Source organism: Podarcis gaigeae, assembly GCF_964106915.1.
Source record: "Podarcis gaigeae genome assembly, chromosome: 5".
Lineage (NCBI taxonomy): Eukaryota > Metazoa > Chordata > Lepidosauria > Squamata > Lacertidae > Podarcis > Podarcis gaigeae.
This window is the reverse complement of record NC_139681.1, coordinates 85934340-85951470: the sequence shown is the minus strand read 5'-3', so window position 1 is coordinate 85951470 and position 17131 is coordinate 85934340. Positions and strand designations below refer to the sequence as shown.

The 17131-nt window shown below is 45.5% G+C and overlaps 1 protein-coding gene and 1 long non-coding RNA gene across 2 annotated transcripts in view; one reads left to right on the top strand and one right to left on the bottom strand.

The window, feature by feature from the left end:
• The window catches only part of SLC7A14 (solute carrier family 7 member 14), a 47168-nt gene extending 31921 nt beyond the window's left edge, over positions 1-15247 (top strand). Inside the window, exons 3-8 of the mRNA XM_083739428.1 lie at positions 2305-2541; positions 3688-3905; positions 6952-7098; positions 8386-8594; positions 10209-11086; positions 13190-15247. Coding sequence (XP_083595554.1) covers positions 2305-2541; positions 3688-3905; positions 6952-7098; positions 8386-8594; positions 10209-11086; positions 13190-13509 — 2009 coding nt within the window. The 3' untranslated portion in view covers positions 13510-15247. The remainder of the gene's footprint in view (positions 1-2304; positions 2542-3687; positions 3906-6951; positions 7099-8385; positions 8595-10208; positions 11087-13189) is intronic.
• Positions 15248-15298: 51 nt separating this feature from the next.
• On the bottom strand, positions 15299-16281 carry LOC310845108. The gene is made up of 2 exons (XR_014564464.1): positions 15958-16281; positions 15299-15659 (listed from the first exon to the last, which is right to left on the bottom strand). It is a non-coding gene; the product is annotated as an uncharacterized lncRNA (long non-coding RNA).
• Positions 16282-17131: the final 850 nt, after the last annotated feature.

Sequence of the window (17131 nt, the reverse complement as noted above, 5' to 3'; positions counted from 1 at the left end):
ATGCTAGAAGTTCTGACAGCATAACAACCAAGCGGCAGTATACACTTTAGGAATTGACTGTGAAATCAAACAGAAGGCCGGGGTGGGGGGGTGGGAGGAACCAATGAATGCTCCTACAACAGAATGGAATTGGCTAGAAATTGTATCCTTCCTACCTGCTTATCATACTCCAGAATGAAAGAGCAGAGGTGGGCATACACATTTCAATTACAGGGTATTATTGACCGCTGGGGTTAGTGTTGTTCCCATTGATCTAAGTGATGTTAATAACAGTCTGTCTCGCTATCAGAACAGAGGAGGAGGCATGGACCTGAACCAGCAACAAGTCTGCAGCTATAAACGCCAGGAGGGACTGGTTAGAAAAGATGGGTTTTATTGGTGCTTTCAGTAATCCGTTTTATTTGTTTTGTTAATCAATTATTTCCCATAAAACACCCTGAAACGATTCAATGAAAACATCAACAATGAAAATATAAATGAAAGCAATTTCAAGTCCAATATGGAAACAGATTGATTGTGTGTGTGTGTGTGTGTGTGTGTGTGTATAGGCTTGTTTGAAAAGGAAGGTCTTTAATAGATAGCAAAAAGATAATAGAATTGGAGTGTTGGAAGGAGCCCTGAGGATCATCTATATCCAACCCCCTGCAGTACAAGAATATGCAGTTGTCCCATGCAGGAATCAAACCTGCAATGTTGGCATTATCAGCACCACACTCTACCCAACTGAGCTCTCCAGGCTGATGGAATTCACTCTTTCCTGATATCTAACAGGAGGACTTCCTAAAAGCCTGCTACACAAAAGGCCTGATTCCTGCATCATATGGAAAGGACCTCCTGACCATAAGGTGGTCTGCACAGGAGGCTCCCACCTGCAGTGCTCAGTGTTCAGTTAAGTATTTAAGCAGTGAGATGAGCTGCTGGGTTTCCTGGTCCCAAGCTGTATAGGACGGGTGGTGCTGTGGGTTAAACCACAGAGCCTAGGACTTGCCGATCAGAAGGTCGGAGGTTTGAATCCCCGCGACGGGGTGAGCTCCCATTGCTCGGTCCCTGCTCCTGCCAACCTAGCAGTTCGAAAGCACATCAAAGTGCAAGTAGATAAATAGGTACCACTCCAGCGGGAAGGTAAACGGCGTTTCCGTGCGCTGCTCTGGTTCGCCAGAAGCGGCTTAGTCATGCTGGCCACATGACCCGGAAGCTGTACGCCGGCTCCCTTGGCCAATAAAGCAAGATGAGCACCACAACCCCAGAGTCGGCCACGACTGGACCTAATGGGCAGGGGTCCCTTTACCTTTACCTTTACCGACACCTGGAGCACATTTCCAAGTTAGCATTTCATTGGAATAGTACATTATTGTAGTAAACAGCCCTGCTGTTGGGCAGAATGGGGCAACTGCCTCACATAGCCAGCACTGGATGTCAGTGGCTATTAACTTGCTCTTCCACCCATCCTGGACTGCAGTGTACTTCTTTGCATTCTGGCAGCCTCCAGCATTCCCTCTACCAAACCTAATTCTAGACAAGGGAGAAAGCCAACCCTGTGGTTCTATTTACCTGAATGGTGGTAACACTGTTACCAAACTCCTGCCTCTTTACATGCTGTCCGAATCCAAGCCGTGTTTTCCTGTACCTCTCCCTCTAAACATGTAGCCTGGCCCTTATGGCTTAGCACATAGGTGAGGCACATCTTTTGGGCTAGGCAAATCATGGAAACAACTCCTAATTTGATTTGAAGAGGGTTTTTTTAGGGTTCAAGGTGTGGTGGGGGGAGGGTTGGAACTTGAGTCCAGCAGCATCTGGAGAGCCACATATTTCCCAGCCATGGCCTAGGAAAGGGTTTCTCAAGCTTGGGTCTCCAGCTGTTTTTGGAGTGGACTACAATTCCCACCATCCCTGACCACTGGTCCTGCTAGCTAAGGCTGATGGGAGTAGTAGTCCAAAAACAGCTGGAGACCCAAGGCCTAGTAGATGAGCAGTTGATGCTTACCACTGCCAGGAAAGGCAGGGCAAGCAAGAATAATGTTGCCATGCCAATTCCACAAAGGCTAGACCGATTTAGCACCCCAAAACTCTTCCTGTGGATTTAGAGAGAAAGAAAGAGGTATACATATCTTGCCCACTTCTCTAACAGAGAAGGGACTCTTTGGACAAAGAGAGGAACTCTTAAAGGGACAAACCTTTAAGGGCTTGGATATTCCTTCATAAGAGCTCAACCATTTTCTTGTTTTGACGCCAGGTTATAATGGATTACTTTTCCTTCAGCCACATTTCCTTATGGTTACATGCATTTCCTGTGTCTCTGTCCAGGGGTTTGCTATGCCGAGTTTGGTGTGCGAGTTCCAAAAACCACTGGCTCCGCCTATACTTACAGCTACGTCACGGTGGGAGAGTTTGTGGCATTTTTCATCGGATGGAACCTAATCCTGGAGTATCTGATCGGCACAGCAGCAGGCGCCAGTGCTCTAAGCAGCATGTTCGACTCCCTGGCCAATCACACCATCAGTCGCTGGATGATTGACACCGTTGGGACTTTGAATGGGCTGGGTAAGGATTATCCCGGATTGTGACTCTTGTCTTTGCCTGATCATGTAAATTAGGCTCCAAGAGGCCATAGGATTCTGAATGGAAATCGCAGCGCACCAAGATGGTTGAAATAGAAATATTGTGTGCATTGATTCAACATTTCCAGTCCCCAAGCTTAGGGAAATGTGCATCTAAGTTTGAAAAGCTTTCCAGCTGCCACAGAAAAACTTAATGGCAACTCACTTAGAAGGTTTGGTCCTTCCCAGAGTCCCAGCCAGGCCAGTCCATATTCAAGAGCAGCAGTCACACACCACAGCTAAAATACATCTGGTCCTGAGTCCAACAAGGGAATGGTGAGTGACTGGGTAGCAGGATCAGGACCCTGGGGGACCTTACTTGGGGGGCCTTACTCACCCTAGGGCCCTTGACCAACTGCCACCATTGGCCTTTTTATAAGCAGAGCAGGGACCACCATACTGAAACCCACCTTTCGGACATTTCCAACACTTGTGTTTAAGGCGCTTTTTAAATTTCAGCACTATTATGCATTTGCTTTTTAAGAGCATTAAAAAGTAAACAAGGGGGGGGGGAACACCATGGAGATAAATGCAGCGTTATAATGATGGCTTCCTTTCAAGAGATGGGAATCAAAAAAATTATTTGCACTAAAAAAAACACCCCACCCTTATCTTTAAGCACTATGAAATTTTTTGTTTCATTTTCATTAAATATATACTGTATGCAAAAAAAATTGCAGATTAACACCGAACGGTAATAGTGAAGATGCACAGAGATGTCCATGTGTGACAATGTGCTCAGCTGCCCAATATGCCATAAGAAATAGAACAGGTGGTGCTCAAGATTCCTACAGTTCTGGAGACGGTTCTGCTCTTCCATTGTTTGGGGAACAAGTCAGACTTTCTGTGCTCTGTAAAGAAAACAGAAAAGAACTGCAGAGAAGACACAGGAACAAAACCATTTGATGGCAATGCCATGCCAATGCTCCTATAAGAAAGAGTTGACATAGCATGTCTGCTGTGCTGTGAACACTAAGTGCAGAAGGATTTCTGAAACCAACACATTCCCCCAGAAGATTATTTATTTGCCTTTCCTTTGTTTCTGCTATATTTCCAAAGTTCCATATATACCTATGTTTTCTTCTCATAGGTAAAGGAGAAGAATCTTACCCAGATTTGCTGGCTTTGCTCATTGCTGTCATTGTAACGATCATTGTCGCTTTGGGAGTGAAGAACTCTGTGGGATTTAACAACGTCCTCAACGTGATTAACTTGGTGGTGTGGCTCTTCATCATGATTGCTGGACTCTTCTATGTCAATGGAGAATATTGGGCCGAAGGGCAGTTCCTGCCATTTGGATGGTCGGGGGTGAGTGATTTAGATAAAGAATTCAGCCATTATCAGCCTAAAAGCCTGGCAACCAAAGGATAGGTGTTTAAAGGCATCATATTACATGGATCTCCATTTTTATTATTGGCAAGGAGAAATCCACAGCAGGCACCCCTTTCATATAAAGATCCTGGGTTGTATCCAATGCTGTACAAGTGGCTCAAGCAATGGGATTTCTCTTCCCTCCCCTCTCCCCATGCATCCCTTCTGGAGCAGATATTCAGGTCTGGAGGGGACTGTAGAAGAGAAGTGGTGGGAGTTCTGTTGAGGAAATCTCCTGCAATGGTGAATCTGCAGCACTGGATACAACCTCCTCTCATCTCCTTGGCCTGACTCCTTATGTCATCTCAGTAATGATTACGATACTCAACAATAACATAACTAATAGCTCTCCTTATCTTGCTCGACTGCAAATTCCATCATCCTTGGCCCCATGACTGGGACTGATGGGAATTGAAGTCCAAGCACATGTGGAAGCCCACAGCTTCCCTAAAAAGAAGTAAAAATGCAAGCATCGGGAAAGGAGGGGTGGGAAGTCAAGAAGAAATTTATGTTGAATTTTGTGTGTGTGTGACAATAAATGTTTTAGAATATTTTTGGAGATTTAATAAAAATGATATATATAATAAGATACCCACTGTTCCCCCACCTCTGCTGTACCAAACCATGATGTAAATCTCCAATTTCCACTTCCAAGACAGATTTCTGGATGTCTCCCTTTAGATTTCCTTGAACCTCCATTGAACCTCCATTGGTACCTTGAACCTAGATACTTAAGAACATGAGACTGATGGAGTGGCCCTTCTAGTTCAGCATCCTGTTGTCACAGTAGCCAACCAGATGCCTGTGAGAAGTTCACAAGTAGGGCATGAGTGTAACAGCCTTCTGCCCACCTGCGGTTTCAGAGGTAGAGGTAGAACTTAGCCATTGTGGCTTGTAGCCCATTGCTTAATCAACGTTCCTTTCTTTTACTAGTCCATTTGAAATAAATACCACCCCCAAAGTATGTTCCAGATTTTCATTCAAGTTCAAAACAAAACAAAACATCACTTCACTCTCCAGCTGGCAAAATTAAAGGTGGCTAAAACAGAATTGCTCAACCGAGTGAAATTAACAATGCATAAACACAATTATCGCGCTCTCTGGAGAGCTGATGACTTAAAGGCTAATTACAATTGATCCCATAAGCAGCATATAATAAAACGCACAGCATCAACAGGCAGGTAAATGGTTTGCTGAGAACAAAAAATGACATGGGTGAAAAGCATGGTGTCAGTGGGTGCAATCTAAAAGGAAGTATATATGCCTATGGCTACAATCTTGTGCACACTTTTCTGGGATTATGCCCTATTAATCGGACATGGTGGGACTGACGTCCCTAAACATGGCCAGGATTGTACTGCATGGCTGTAATCTTATGCATGCTTGCTTGAGCATTAACACTACTAAACTCAGTGGGACTTATTTCTGATGCTTAGGATCAGGCTATGCACACCATTATAAGCAATGGGACGACAACCCCCTTTGCTTTCAACTGTATCTAAACAGGCACCAGTGTGTTAAAGTGGGTCTGAAATAAATAGTCTCCCCCAACCTGGTACCTTCCAACACAGCTGACTGGGGATCATGGGCATTGTAGTTCAAAACACCTGAAGGGCAGCAGATTGGGGAAGTCTGAAGTAGACTAGGATGCACTGATATTTGCTTTGGTTGTTTCTCAGTACTGTATAGCAATGGGCCTAAGTCATTAGGTGCTTTATACGCACTTCCAAGTGCTGCCCAATTAGTGCTTGTTACGCATGTGTCAGCTTAAAACTCAGCTGGGAATTCAAACAGATTTGGATTTCCTGCCTTGCAGAGGCAAGTTCTTCTCCAAGGAGGAGCAGAGACTGCAGGTATTCTGGCCTGGCCCCCAGGCTAGTGAGTTGGATTTATGCTGCTTGCCTCCAGAAAATGCAGCAGCAAAGAGGAAAGATGTGGTGGCTTTCAGTTTTAAAACTAACTTTGCTAGATTATTTTTAAAGAGATGGAAGGACTCTTCCATAGAGCCTAAAGTGGGATTTCCTGGTTACTGGCCATTCTGGCTGATGGGAGTTGAAGTCTGGAGTGCCACCAGTTAACCATCCCTGGCATTTGGAGAGACTATGTTACTTTCAAATGATCATTTAATTTGTTGCATGCAAGGCCATCTGTCCCTGTGCTGTCCCAATCTCTGCAACTTCTTCCCATTGTTCACCTTGTTTAGTGCAAGGGTAGCAAGCGTGATAAGGGATGCGGGTGGCACTGTGGGTTAAACCACAGAGCCTAGGACTTGCCGATCGGAAGGTCGGCGGTTCGAATCCCCGCGACAGTCCCTCAGTCTCTGCTCCTGCCAACCTAGCAGTTCGAAAGCATGTCAAAGTGCAAGTAGATAAATAGGTACCACTCCAGCGGGAAGGTAAACGGCGTTTCCGTGCGCTGCTCTGATTCACCAGAAGCGGCTTAGTCATGCTGGCCACATGACCCGGAAGCTGTATGCCGGCTCCCTTGGCCAATAAAGCAAGATGGGCGCTGCAACCCCAGATTCGGTCATGACTGGACCTAATGATCAGGGGTCCCTTTACCTAGCAAGTGTGATGGTCCCCAGATGTTTTTGGACTCCAGATCCCATGAGTCTGGACCATTGGCCACTCTAGCTGAGGCTAATGGGATTTGGAGTCCAACAGCATCTGGAATGCACTGCATTGGTTGCCCCTGGGCTAACCTATTCCCTTCTATTTTCTCTTTCTTTGCTACCTACTTGAATTGCCAGTCAGGGCTCTGCCTACCTTGAGGCAGGATGAGGCAGCCCCCTCAGGCAGCTGATTTGGGGTGTCATAAAAGTAGGGTGGTCACATGCAAAAGAATATGGACTCCTGCACCATTAATAGCTGTAAAGAATTGTGCAGGTTGTCATTAGGAATATAAGAAGGCATTGTTAGTTCCAGATAAATGGATATGACTTGGAAGCCTCGATCAGTCTAACGTGAGTCTATTGGTTGTGCAGGTGCTACAAGGTGCAGCCACCTGCTTCTACGCCTTCATTGGATTTGACATCATTGCCACCACTGGAGAAGAAGCAAAGAGTCCCAACACTTCCATCCCTTATGCCATCACTGCTTCACTTGTCACGTGCCTGACCGCCTATGTGTCCGTAAGTAAGCTCTCCGTGCAATTCTACGTTTTGCAGGAAGGTGTAACGTGGTGGCTGAGAATGTAAGGTGCAAGCTGAGGAATGTCTGAACTATGTGGCAATACGAAAGTGTTTGTTTGAGCTTAAAAGGGGGGGGAGAAACCTTGGCAAACCACGCCTCCCCCTCCTCCATTCAACAGATCACCTGTGCCACCTGCTCTGCTTGCTTGCTCATTTGCCGAGCATCGTTGTCACGCTGGGGTTGGCATGGCCGCCTATTGATGGCCTCGCGAACCTTGGTGTGAAGACAACCTTTCATTTTTATGTATATAGGAAGACAAGCTTCTGATCCAGGCTCATGGTTGCTTGTCCATGTGGACTGCATAATTGGTTGTACCATTAGGGAGAGAGAGGCAGCTGCCTCCACCAGTAGATGCTAGAGGACAGAGCTATCTGGGCCACATGGTCTGCCCTGTAAACATACACATCTGTGGCCCTCAGGTACAGTGGATGCTGCTGCCCCATTGCCAGAGTCAAGGTAAAATTCACCTGCCGATCTGGTACATGGAATGCAGTGGGTGGGGGCATCTTTTCCTTCATCTCCAGCAACAAAATGTATTGGGCGAACCCTGCTGATGAGTTTGCTGTCGGTCATCTTTTCTGTGCCCATTCTTCATTCACATTCTCTCTCGCTCTTACACACACACAATTTATGCACAATGTGCATACTACTCACACCCCCGGATCACATAGCACTCCCACGCATGCCAGCCACACACTCAGCCTAACAGTTAACTACTGTTGTCATAGTGCTGCTTCCTGGCTCCTCTGCAACCTTCCATAAGAGCTCCCTCTATCCCTTTTAGAAACTTCTGAACTAATGGAATATTCATAAACATTCCATGAGATCTTAGCAGCTTCTTTTAATCAAATGAAGCTGGAGCTGTGCATTTGTGAACGGAATGTACGATTGCTTCGGGTTTTGGTTTTCTTTTCATAATGTCCAGAAAAATAGGATGCTGCCTCTTTCTCCTGTACAGCTGGTATGTGTTTGTACACATTTGTGTGTGTGTGTGTGTGTGTGTGTGTGCGTGTGTGTCTGTGTGTGTGTGATTATATTGCTGTTTTATCTATTCTATTTTTATGATTCGATTTTTAAACTGGCCCTGGGATCAATTGGTGAAGAGTGGTAGTAAACAAAAGGAGTGAGTTGCCCAGAGAACTACAATGGGGCACCCAAAACAAATAAAGAAGTAAACCCCGTTCCACTTCTAACCGTACATGACCTTCACTCTTCCCACTCAACAGGTGAGCATAATCTTGACTCTGATGGTGCCATACACTGACATTGATACCGAATCACCCCTGATGGAGATGTTTGCAGCCCACCGATTCTACACTGCCAAGTTCATTGTTGCCATCGGGTCTGTGGCTGGGTTGACAGTGAGCTTGCTGGGCTCCCTCTTCCCTATGCCTCGGATCATTTATGCTATGGCTGGCGATGGGCTTCTCTTCAGGTAAGTCCCATGTCATCAGAGGCAGTTGGGGAAGGGGCCTTGGAAGACCTTGCCAGGGCTAGCCAAAAGTTGTTGGGCTCCATTAGCCATCAACCCTCCAGCCATCATGGCCAATAGCCAGGGGTGGTAGGACTCCAACAACAGCTTGAAGGCAGCACAGTGGCTGCCTCTGTTATACCAGGTGATTCAGACTCCCATTAGCTAGTCAGCATGGACAGTAATTAATGATGGGGATTTTAGTCTACCTACACGCACTCTATATAGCACATCCCTCGCATTCGGTCCAGAAGCTGCAGTTAGTGCAGAATGCTACAACACGATTGCTGACAGGAGTGAGGCCTTGTCAGCAGACAACACCTAGCCTCAGAGATCTGCACTGGTTACCAGTTTGCTACCCGGCTGAGTTCAAGATGTTACTACCAGCATATCATCATCATTTAATGTGAATGCTGCCTTTTCATAGTTAAAACCATGCTCAAGGTGGCTTAGGACATGAAAAGATTTACATAATTACAAGCAGAAATACAACACACCAAAAAGTAAACAACCATAACGTAACAATTTCCACATAGTAAAGGTAAAGGGACCCCTGACCATTAGGTCCTGTCGTGACGGACTCTGGGGTTGCGGTGTTCATCTCGCTTTATTGGCCGAGGGAGCCAGCTTCCGGGTCATGTGGCCATCATGACTAAGCCACTTCTAGCGAACCAGAGCAGCACACAGAAACGCCATTTACCTTCCTGCTGGCGCGGTACCTATTTATCTACTTGCACTTTGACATGCTTTCAAACTGCTAGATGGGCAGGAGCAGGGACCGAGGAACGGGAGCTCACCCCATTGTGGGGATTTGAACCACCGACCTTCGGATCGGCAAGTCCTAGGCTCTGTGGTTTAAGCCACAACGCCACCTGCATCCCAATTTCCACATAAACTGTTATAAGATATGAAAATAATAACAATAACATTAATAATTGCAGCCAAAAAAAGAAACAACAACAACCACCACCCCAAAGCAATACCCCAGCCCAAGAATCTGTACAGCAGCCACAGCTTTTGTAGTTGGAATCAGTCAGGGCCCCACACTCCCAAGGCAGGTAGGAAAAGGCCAGCAAGGAAGGGGGCAGGTCTTCCAGGACTCACAGCCAAGATGGCATATAAAGCCCTTAACAACTTGGGACCAGTTTACCTATGAGATCATTTTACATTACATGTGCCCACTCAACCGCTTTGATCGGCAGAATTTGTGCTACTACTACAGGTGCCCGTATTTGTGAGATACTCCCTGCCTACTGAGATTGAGCCTTCACTGTACTCTTTCTGGCATCTGCTTTTTGGCAGTGTTTAGAGAAGCTTAGAAAGTTGAGGTGATTTTCATCTGCTTTAGTATTTTAACTTTTGCATGTTTTGATTTTTCTTGATTTTCTTGTTTTATCTTTCCATAAAGCTTCCTTGAAGTTTCTTATTACCATCAAGCAGCGTGTAAATTTTATGGAATAAATAAAATAAAATAAAGAAATAAACATATGTTGGGCCACAGGTTCTCTTCCTCTGTCCTAAAAGTCAATAATAGGGAGTTTGTGGTGTTTATGCTAAATTTAACTCTTTCACGTCTAGGTTCTTGTCCCATGTAAGTTCTTACACAGAGACTCCCGTGGTCGCCTGCATTGTCTCAGGGTTTCTCGCAGCCCTGCTCTCCTTGCTGGTGAGCCTGAGGGACCTGATAGAGATGATGTCCATCGGCACGTTGCTCGCCTACACGTTGGTCTCCGTGTGCGTCCTGCTTCTTCGGTACCAACCAGAAAGCGACATTGACGGCTTCGTCAAGTTCCTTTCTGAAGAGCACACTAAGAAGAAGGAAGGGATCATAGCAGACTGCGAGAAGGAAGTCTGCTCTCCGGTCAGCGAAGGGGAGGAGTTTGCAGGCCCGCCCACCAACACTTGCGGTGCTAAGAACCTGCCTTCCTTGGGCGACAACGAGATGCTCATTGGGAAATCGGACAAATCCGCTTACAACGTCAACCACCCCAACTATGGCACGGTCGACATGACTTCCGGAATAGAGGCAGATGAGTCTGAGAACATCTACCTCATCAAGCTAAAGAAACTCATAGGACCACGATACTACACGATGAGGATCCACCTGGGACTTCCTGGGAAAATGGATCGACCCACTGCAGCTACTGGCCAGACTGTCACCACTTGTGTGCTCTTGCTGTTTGTCCTAATGTTCATCTTCTGCTCTTTCATCATTTTTGGGGTGGACTACCTCTACGACCAGAGTTGGTGGGCAATTCTTCTGGTGGTCCTGATGGTCCTGCTGATCATTGTGTTGGTGTTCGTCATCCTTCAGCAGCCAGAAAACCCCAAAAAGCTCCCTTATATGGCTCCTTGCCTGCCTTTTGTCCCAGCCTTCGCTATGCTTGTGAACATCTATCTCATGCTGAAACTTTCAAGGATCACCTGGATCCGGTTTGCTGTCTGGTGTTTTGTGGGTAAGTTCTAAACGTGGGATGTGAAGGTTTGGGGACAGTGCATGTGTCAGGGTCAGATGCAGGTCAGCACAAAGAAGCAGAGACAGTTGTCAGTGAAATTAACACATTATTCAAGGAAATGGCATACAACTCAACAACAATTCCCAGTAGGTCTTTCCCCTATAGAGCAGTTGCCAGGACTGAAGGTCCCTGCCTTCCACTCCTTCTAAGACTCCTCCTCTCCTGGATGTTTCCCAAGCAGTCTCAAACTGTGTCTGCCCACCTTTGACCTCTGTTCCACTCTTCTCATTATCCTGCTCATTCTTGGAGACAGGGGTGGGGAGGGGAGCTTGCCAGAGCAGGAGATGGAGGCTCCCTGGATTCTTCAGCAGTTTCTTGACCTCTGCTTCAGCCTCAGAGTCTGAACTGCTCCCTGTCACAGGTTCCTCCCGCTCATGAAACCCTGTTGTTCCTTCAGCATGCAACTCCTCCCCCCAATCTTCTCCCTCTGACCACCACCAATTCCCAGGCTCTGAACCTTCCTCCTCTGCAATTTCCCTCAGAGGTTCCCTGGCTGGCAACTCCTACTACTCCTTGTCATCCAGCCAATCCCTGACAATATGGGATAATTCCACTGAAGAGACCACCCAGAGTATGTTAGATTGCTTCATTTCAACCAACCTTCATTGATTTGGAGAATGGAAACCTCTTCTTAGAGCAGATGTGGGGAAATGGTGGCCCTCCAGATGTTGCTGGACATCAGCTCCCATCACCCCTGACCACAGACCGTGCTGGTTGCAGTGGATGAGAGATGGAGTTCACCAACTTCTAGGGGGTCACTGGTTTCCTACCCCTGTCTTAAAAGAAGCATCCCCCATTTGGCTTTACAAAAGTTCTATCTATGAAGTATTGATTGGTGAGTTATGGCATGACAGCACAAGGCGATACTGTATAATATCAGCATGAACCCAGTGAATGGCTTGAAGCATCTGTGACTACACCTAACTAAATCTTCGTTTGGATGGGTCACCGCTGGGAATCCCATTTCACAGCAGAATAGAATAACTACATAAAAAGAAATTCAGTAGCTCTTAAACCCTTCCCTTGTGGAGTTTCTCATGCTAACATATGGCTAGTCAGTGAGGTGCCATCTAGATGTTGTTGGACTGCAACTCCCATCAGCCCCAGTCAGCCGTGGCCAGTGGTCAAGGATGATGGGAGTTGTAGTCCGGCAATGCCACGTTGGCAACCTCTGTTGTTCAACAGAAAAATCTTTGATACAGCAGAGCCTTCCACCAGCTGAATATGGAGGGATATGATTTGTCATTTTCCACTTCCTCTGCAGCCCCCTTACTCACATGCCCCCCAAAACCTTCTCCAAAGGGCTGGGGGACCCTTTGGAACTGTGAAGAAGGTGGCATGGGAGACTGCAGAGGGAAAGGGGAAATGGAGGAAACGCCTCTCTTCCCTTTCCACGGCTGGAAAGAAGTTCCCTTTCTATCAACATGAGGCACAACATGGGATACAACTCCTATATTTGCATGTGACTCTCATCTCTTGCCCTGCTCCTTATCCTCAACTTGTTTTCCTCCTTCTCAGCCTCTGCTAGTCTGCCATTGAAATGAGAGGAAGCAAAGGCCACAGAAGAACATAATCAAGAGATTTTTTTCTTTGCGTTTATCCTCCTTTTCTTCACTTTTTTTTAAAAAAATAGTGATGTGGTTTGTTTTGTTACTAAATCCTGATTCAATAGTGTGCCAATGAAAACCTACAGGTGAAAAACAAAAATATAGCACAGGAGGTTGTGTAATTATTCTACATGTTTCCTTTTCTGCCCTGGGGGTTTTGCTTTGCAACTGAAACATCTAGTAAATAAAATGTATTTTCAGAAAAAGAGCTCAGCAAAAGGAGAAGGAAAGGCACAATCAAGATAGTTCTGGAACTATCCCACAGAGTATATAACCCATATGGTGAATTATAGATAATAAACCACTCGACTTCTGCAGCAGTGTTTATAGATTCATTAGGGCTTGGAACCGTTTCATGTTGGATTGCCTACAAGGCAACCCTAATTCAGACTACAGTACAATATTTTTACCAGCCAAACTCTCCCCTCTCCTGCAGGGTTGCTGATTTATTTTGGCTATGGCATATGGAACAGCACACTGGAGATCACGGCTCGGGAAGAGGCGCTGCATCAGAGCACATACCAGCGCTACGATGTTGATGTCGACCCCTTCTCCGTCGACGATGGCTTGGCCTACGCCGAGAATGACAACTACCAGGACTGGGATCCTGCCGACGACAAAGGTTTCTCTTACCAGCATATGTCGGAAGCAAAGGAAAACAGTCGGACAAGTAGCAAATCAAAGAGCAAAGGCAAACACAAACAGAACTCGGATGCACTGATTTCAAATGACGAGTTAGACTACTCGCCCGAGTAGATGAAATGGAAACACGACAGTTCCACTCTTTGTCACTAAGCTAAACCTTGGGCTAAAATTCAGTGGCTTCTTTCGGCTCTCATTTCAAACCCATCTTTTCCCGTAAGGTTTCTGTTTCCAGAAATCATATCACTCACTCACTCAGACACCTTTCTGTTCTTCAGGATGGTTCTGTCAAGTGCTCATCCTGAATCAACAGAAGATCACATCAAGGAAAACATCATGTCTCTGATCTCACCACCACCATTCACAGGCCTCTTTCACTGAATGCTGCTTCCGATAGGCTAGTTGAGCCTGTTGAGTTTTTCTGGGCCTAGGAAACCCATTGCATAACACTTCCTGCTGCAGCGATAGTATGGTTTCAGTGGAACCCACACTCAGTGAAGTGGGTATCTGATAAGGAAATGCAGTAAGATTCCCTTGGCAGGGGACATGTCTATGACCTCTTTGCTTTCCGGTGGAGAAGGATGGGAAACACGTTACCCTCTGGATGTTGTTGGAATTCCATTATCCATGACCGTTGGCCACGTGGACTGGGATTGAGAAGGAAGCTGAATCCTACAATATCTGAAGGGCCACAGGTTCCCCATCCCTGCCAAAGAAAATACTCAGTTGCAGTCATACTAAGGACCGTTGAGTTATTTGGCAAAGAGCAAGTCAGTTTTTCATTTTGTGAATGCAAACATTGACTAGATGGGTAGGTTTATTCAGGCAGGAGCCATAGTTTTTTTTTCTGAGGATATTCCAGAGATAAAAAGAGCTCCAGTGATCAGGCTGTGGAGACCAGCACCCCCATTTTCACCTATATAAAACTACTTCACCTTTTCACTTAGCAAAATATTCTTGCACTTTGGCACACTTGTGCTTCACTTCCCGTGTCACCATCTCCATTCGTTTTGTCTCAGTTGTTTCCTGGTGAACTATGGTATAACACAACATGACTCAAAACACAATTTAATTGTGGTTGGAATTTGCATCTTGGTGAGTTCGTTTTGGATATTTTGTTTGATCCATTTAGCCATTTTATCTAGTAAGTAAGAATGGAGACTTTGGTTGTCAGATTTCTGTGATTTGGTTTATCTGAACCAGAATAATTTAGCAGGCGGGACCCGTACAGTGACAGTGTGGTTCAATTTGATTTCAGTACCATGACCCTAAAAGCTGATATTCATGACTAGCAGAAACATGTGGCACAAGCAAGAATGGTACCATGTGATTCTGCTGAACATGTAGTTCAACACTAACTTCAAACATCTGCATTAGTAATAGATGGGAGGCTAAACCTAGAATGTGACTAAAATCCTAATGTTATATCCATGGGCTACTTCAGATGGACTGAAACACAGCTCAGGCCAATATCAGAGCTTCTTGGATTTAGGTCATCTATAACCATGGTACAAACAAATCAATACTCATGTAAGATCACTCCACTCCACTCAGTATCTAACTCTGAATATTGCAGAATGGTTGCCTTGGAGCTCCCAACTTTTCCTATTTGATACACTAAAAGCTGATTCCTGCTTTATGTGCAGTACCAACCATAGGTTCCCAAGGCAGCATCAGTTCCCAATGAGGCAACAGTCCAATTCTCACTTACCTTTAAAATCCAAATAAATAAATAAATCTATTGTGATAAATTAAAATTTAAACATTACATTATTTGATACTACAACAAAAACAGACTTCTGTCCCATTTATTATGTCCACAGTTATTATTCCAATAAACAATACAACTTAACTACTTGTCTGCTATATTGATGACCTGTTTTTCCCCCAAATCTTTGATACCTTCCATTATAGCTAGGTCCAAACATTTTAACACCAATTCCCAAAGGGAGGGAGACTGGGTGTTTTTTCCAATATCAAGCCTATATTATTTTAGCATCAATCATTAAGTGGAGGATCAGTGATTTTTAGATCTCAGGAATACCAAGCCGAGTTACATTGAAAAGGACCAATGAAGGGTTTAAGCCCCAGTTTGCAATATTATGCCCCAAAAATGTCTCCAATAACTTTTGACGTGTTGACATTCCTGCCACATATAAGGGAGACTTGTTGTATTTCCAACATTTAAATCTAGCTGTTGAGAACATCGAGCTTGAGTTAAGTACCAATGGTGTTTACGTTGGTGTTGCATCTTCTTCACTAACCTTAAAAAGGTAAAGGTACCCCTGCCCGTACGGGCCAGTCTTGACAGACTCTGGGGTTGTGCGCCCATCTCACTCAAGAGGCCAGGGGCCAGCGCTGTCCGGAGACACTTCCGGGTCACGTGGCCAGCGTGACATCGCTGCTCTGGCGAGCCAGAGCCGCACACGGAAACGCCGTTTACCTTCCCACTGGTAAGCGGTCCCTATTTATCTACTTGCACCCGGAGGTGCTTTCGAACTGCTAGGTTGGCAGGCGCTGGGACCGAGCAGCGGGAGCGCACCCCGCCACAGGGATTCGAACCGCACTGGGTGACAAATATTTCCATTTCCATTTCCATTTCCCTTCAGAGATAGAGATTCCCTGAATCCTGTCCCGGTAAACCATGAATCTGTGCCTCCTTTAACATGGCATAAAAAACATTGCAACGATCCTTCTAAGTTCCCATGAGTTAATAAGTTTTTCTCCATTTGTGAGTTTCCTTAATTCATATGGTGAGTGAGACCCATTAATACAACAGGCCTTATTTCCAAACAATCTTGCACAGGATGTGGCTTCGGATGTCGCATCCTACACAGCAAACAAGAACTTCGCCTTTCCTTTTATGCAGTCCTCCAGATCTCTGCAGCCTATGTGCAATGAAGTCATTGGAATTGGGATCCATCAAACATCCACAGCTTATCAGATATTCACTGGCCCTTCTTTACTTTTTCATCTGGCCATTTGAGATTGAGCTCATGGGATGCACCTGTACGGAACTATTTGCCCATTTGCTTGCATGTCACTGTTATTACCCATATCTCCTAAGACAGAGGTGAGGAGCCTTGTTCATTGTTGTAGTCTGGACCATCATGGTCATTTCATCTCAACCACAGGGTGAGGAACCTGTGGTCCTCCAGATGTTGTTGGACTCTGGTTCCCATTGAGCAATTGCCAGGGATAATGGGTGCCGCTTACTCTGTTATTTATCTAATTTAGGAATTGCTTTCAACATGAGTCTCGGGGCGATTGCCACAAAACAAACAACAACAACTAAAGCCGACAGAATAAGCGCCTATGCTGAAATCCAGCAACAACTGGCTACCCACACCTGCCCGAAGAAACAAAAACTCCAAGCCAGTCAAATATGCTTTGGCAACTTTAAATGCTGACTACATACCTCTAGGATGAAACTCAGGGTCTTTCAATCCCTTTTCTAAAGGAAAGCTTAATGGTATTGCAACGTACAAAAATAGAGAACTTCTTGGACTTGATCCCTAGTACAAACAGCACTGCCCCTCTCCGTAAACAATCATAATATATTTATTTATAACAGCACTCGCAGCCAAGTGTGCACAGAGTTCTGTACAAATACTGCATAGGTAGGATTCTAAAATGGTCTGGAGCCACATGGAGTGCTCAGTGGTGGCCATGGGGTCAAGCAGAGGAGAGGTGGTGGCCCTTGGCTGAGGCTCATATAAAGCAAAAACCACGAGAA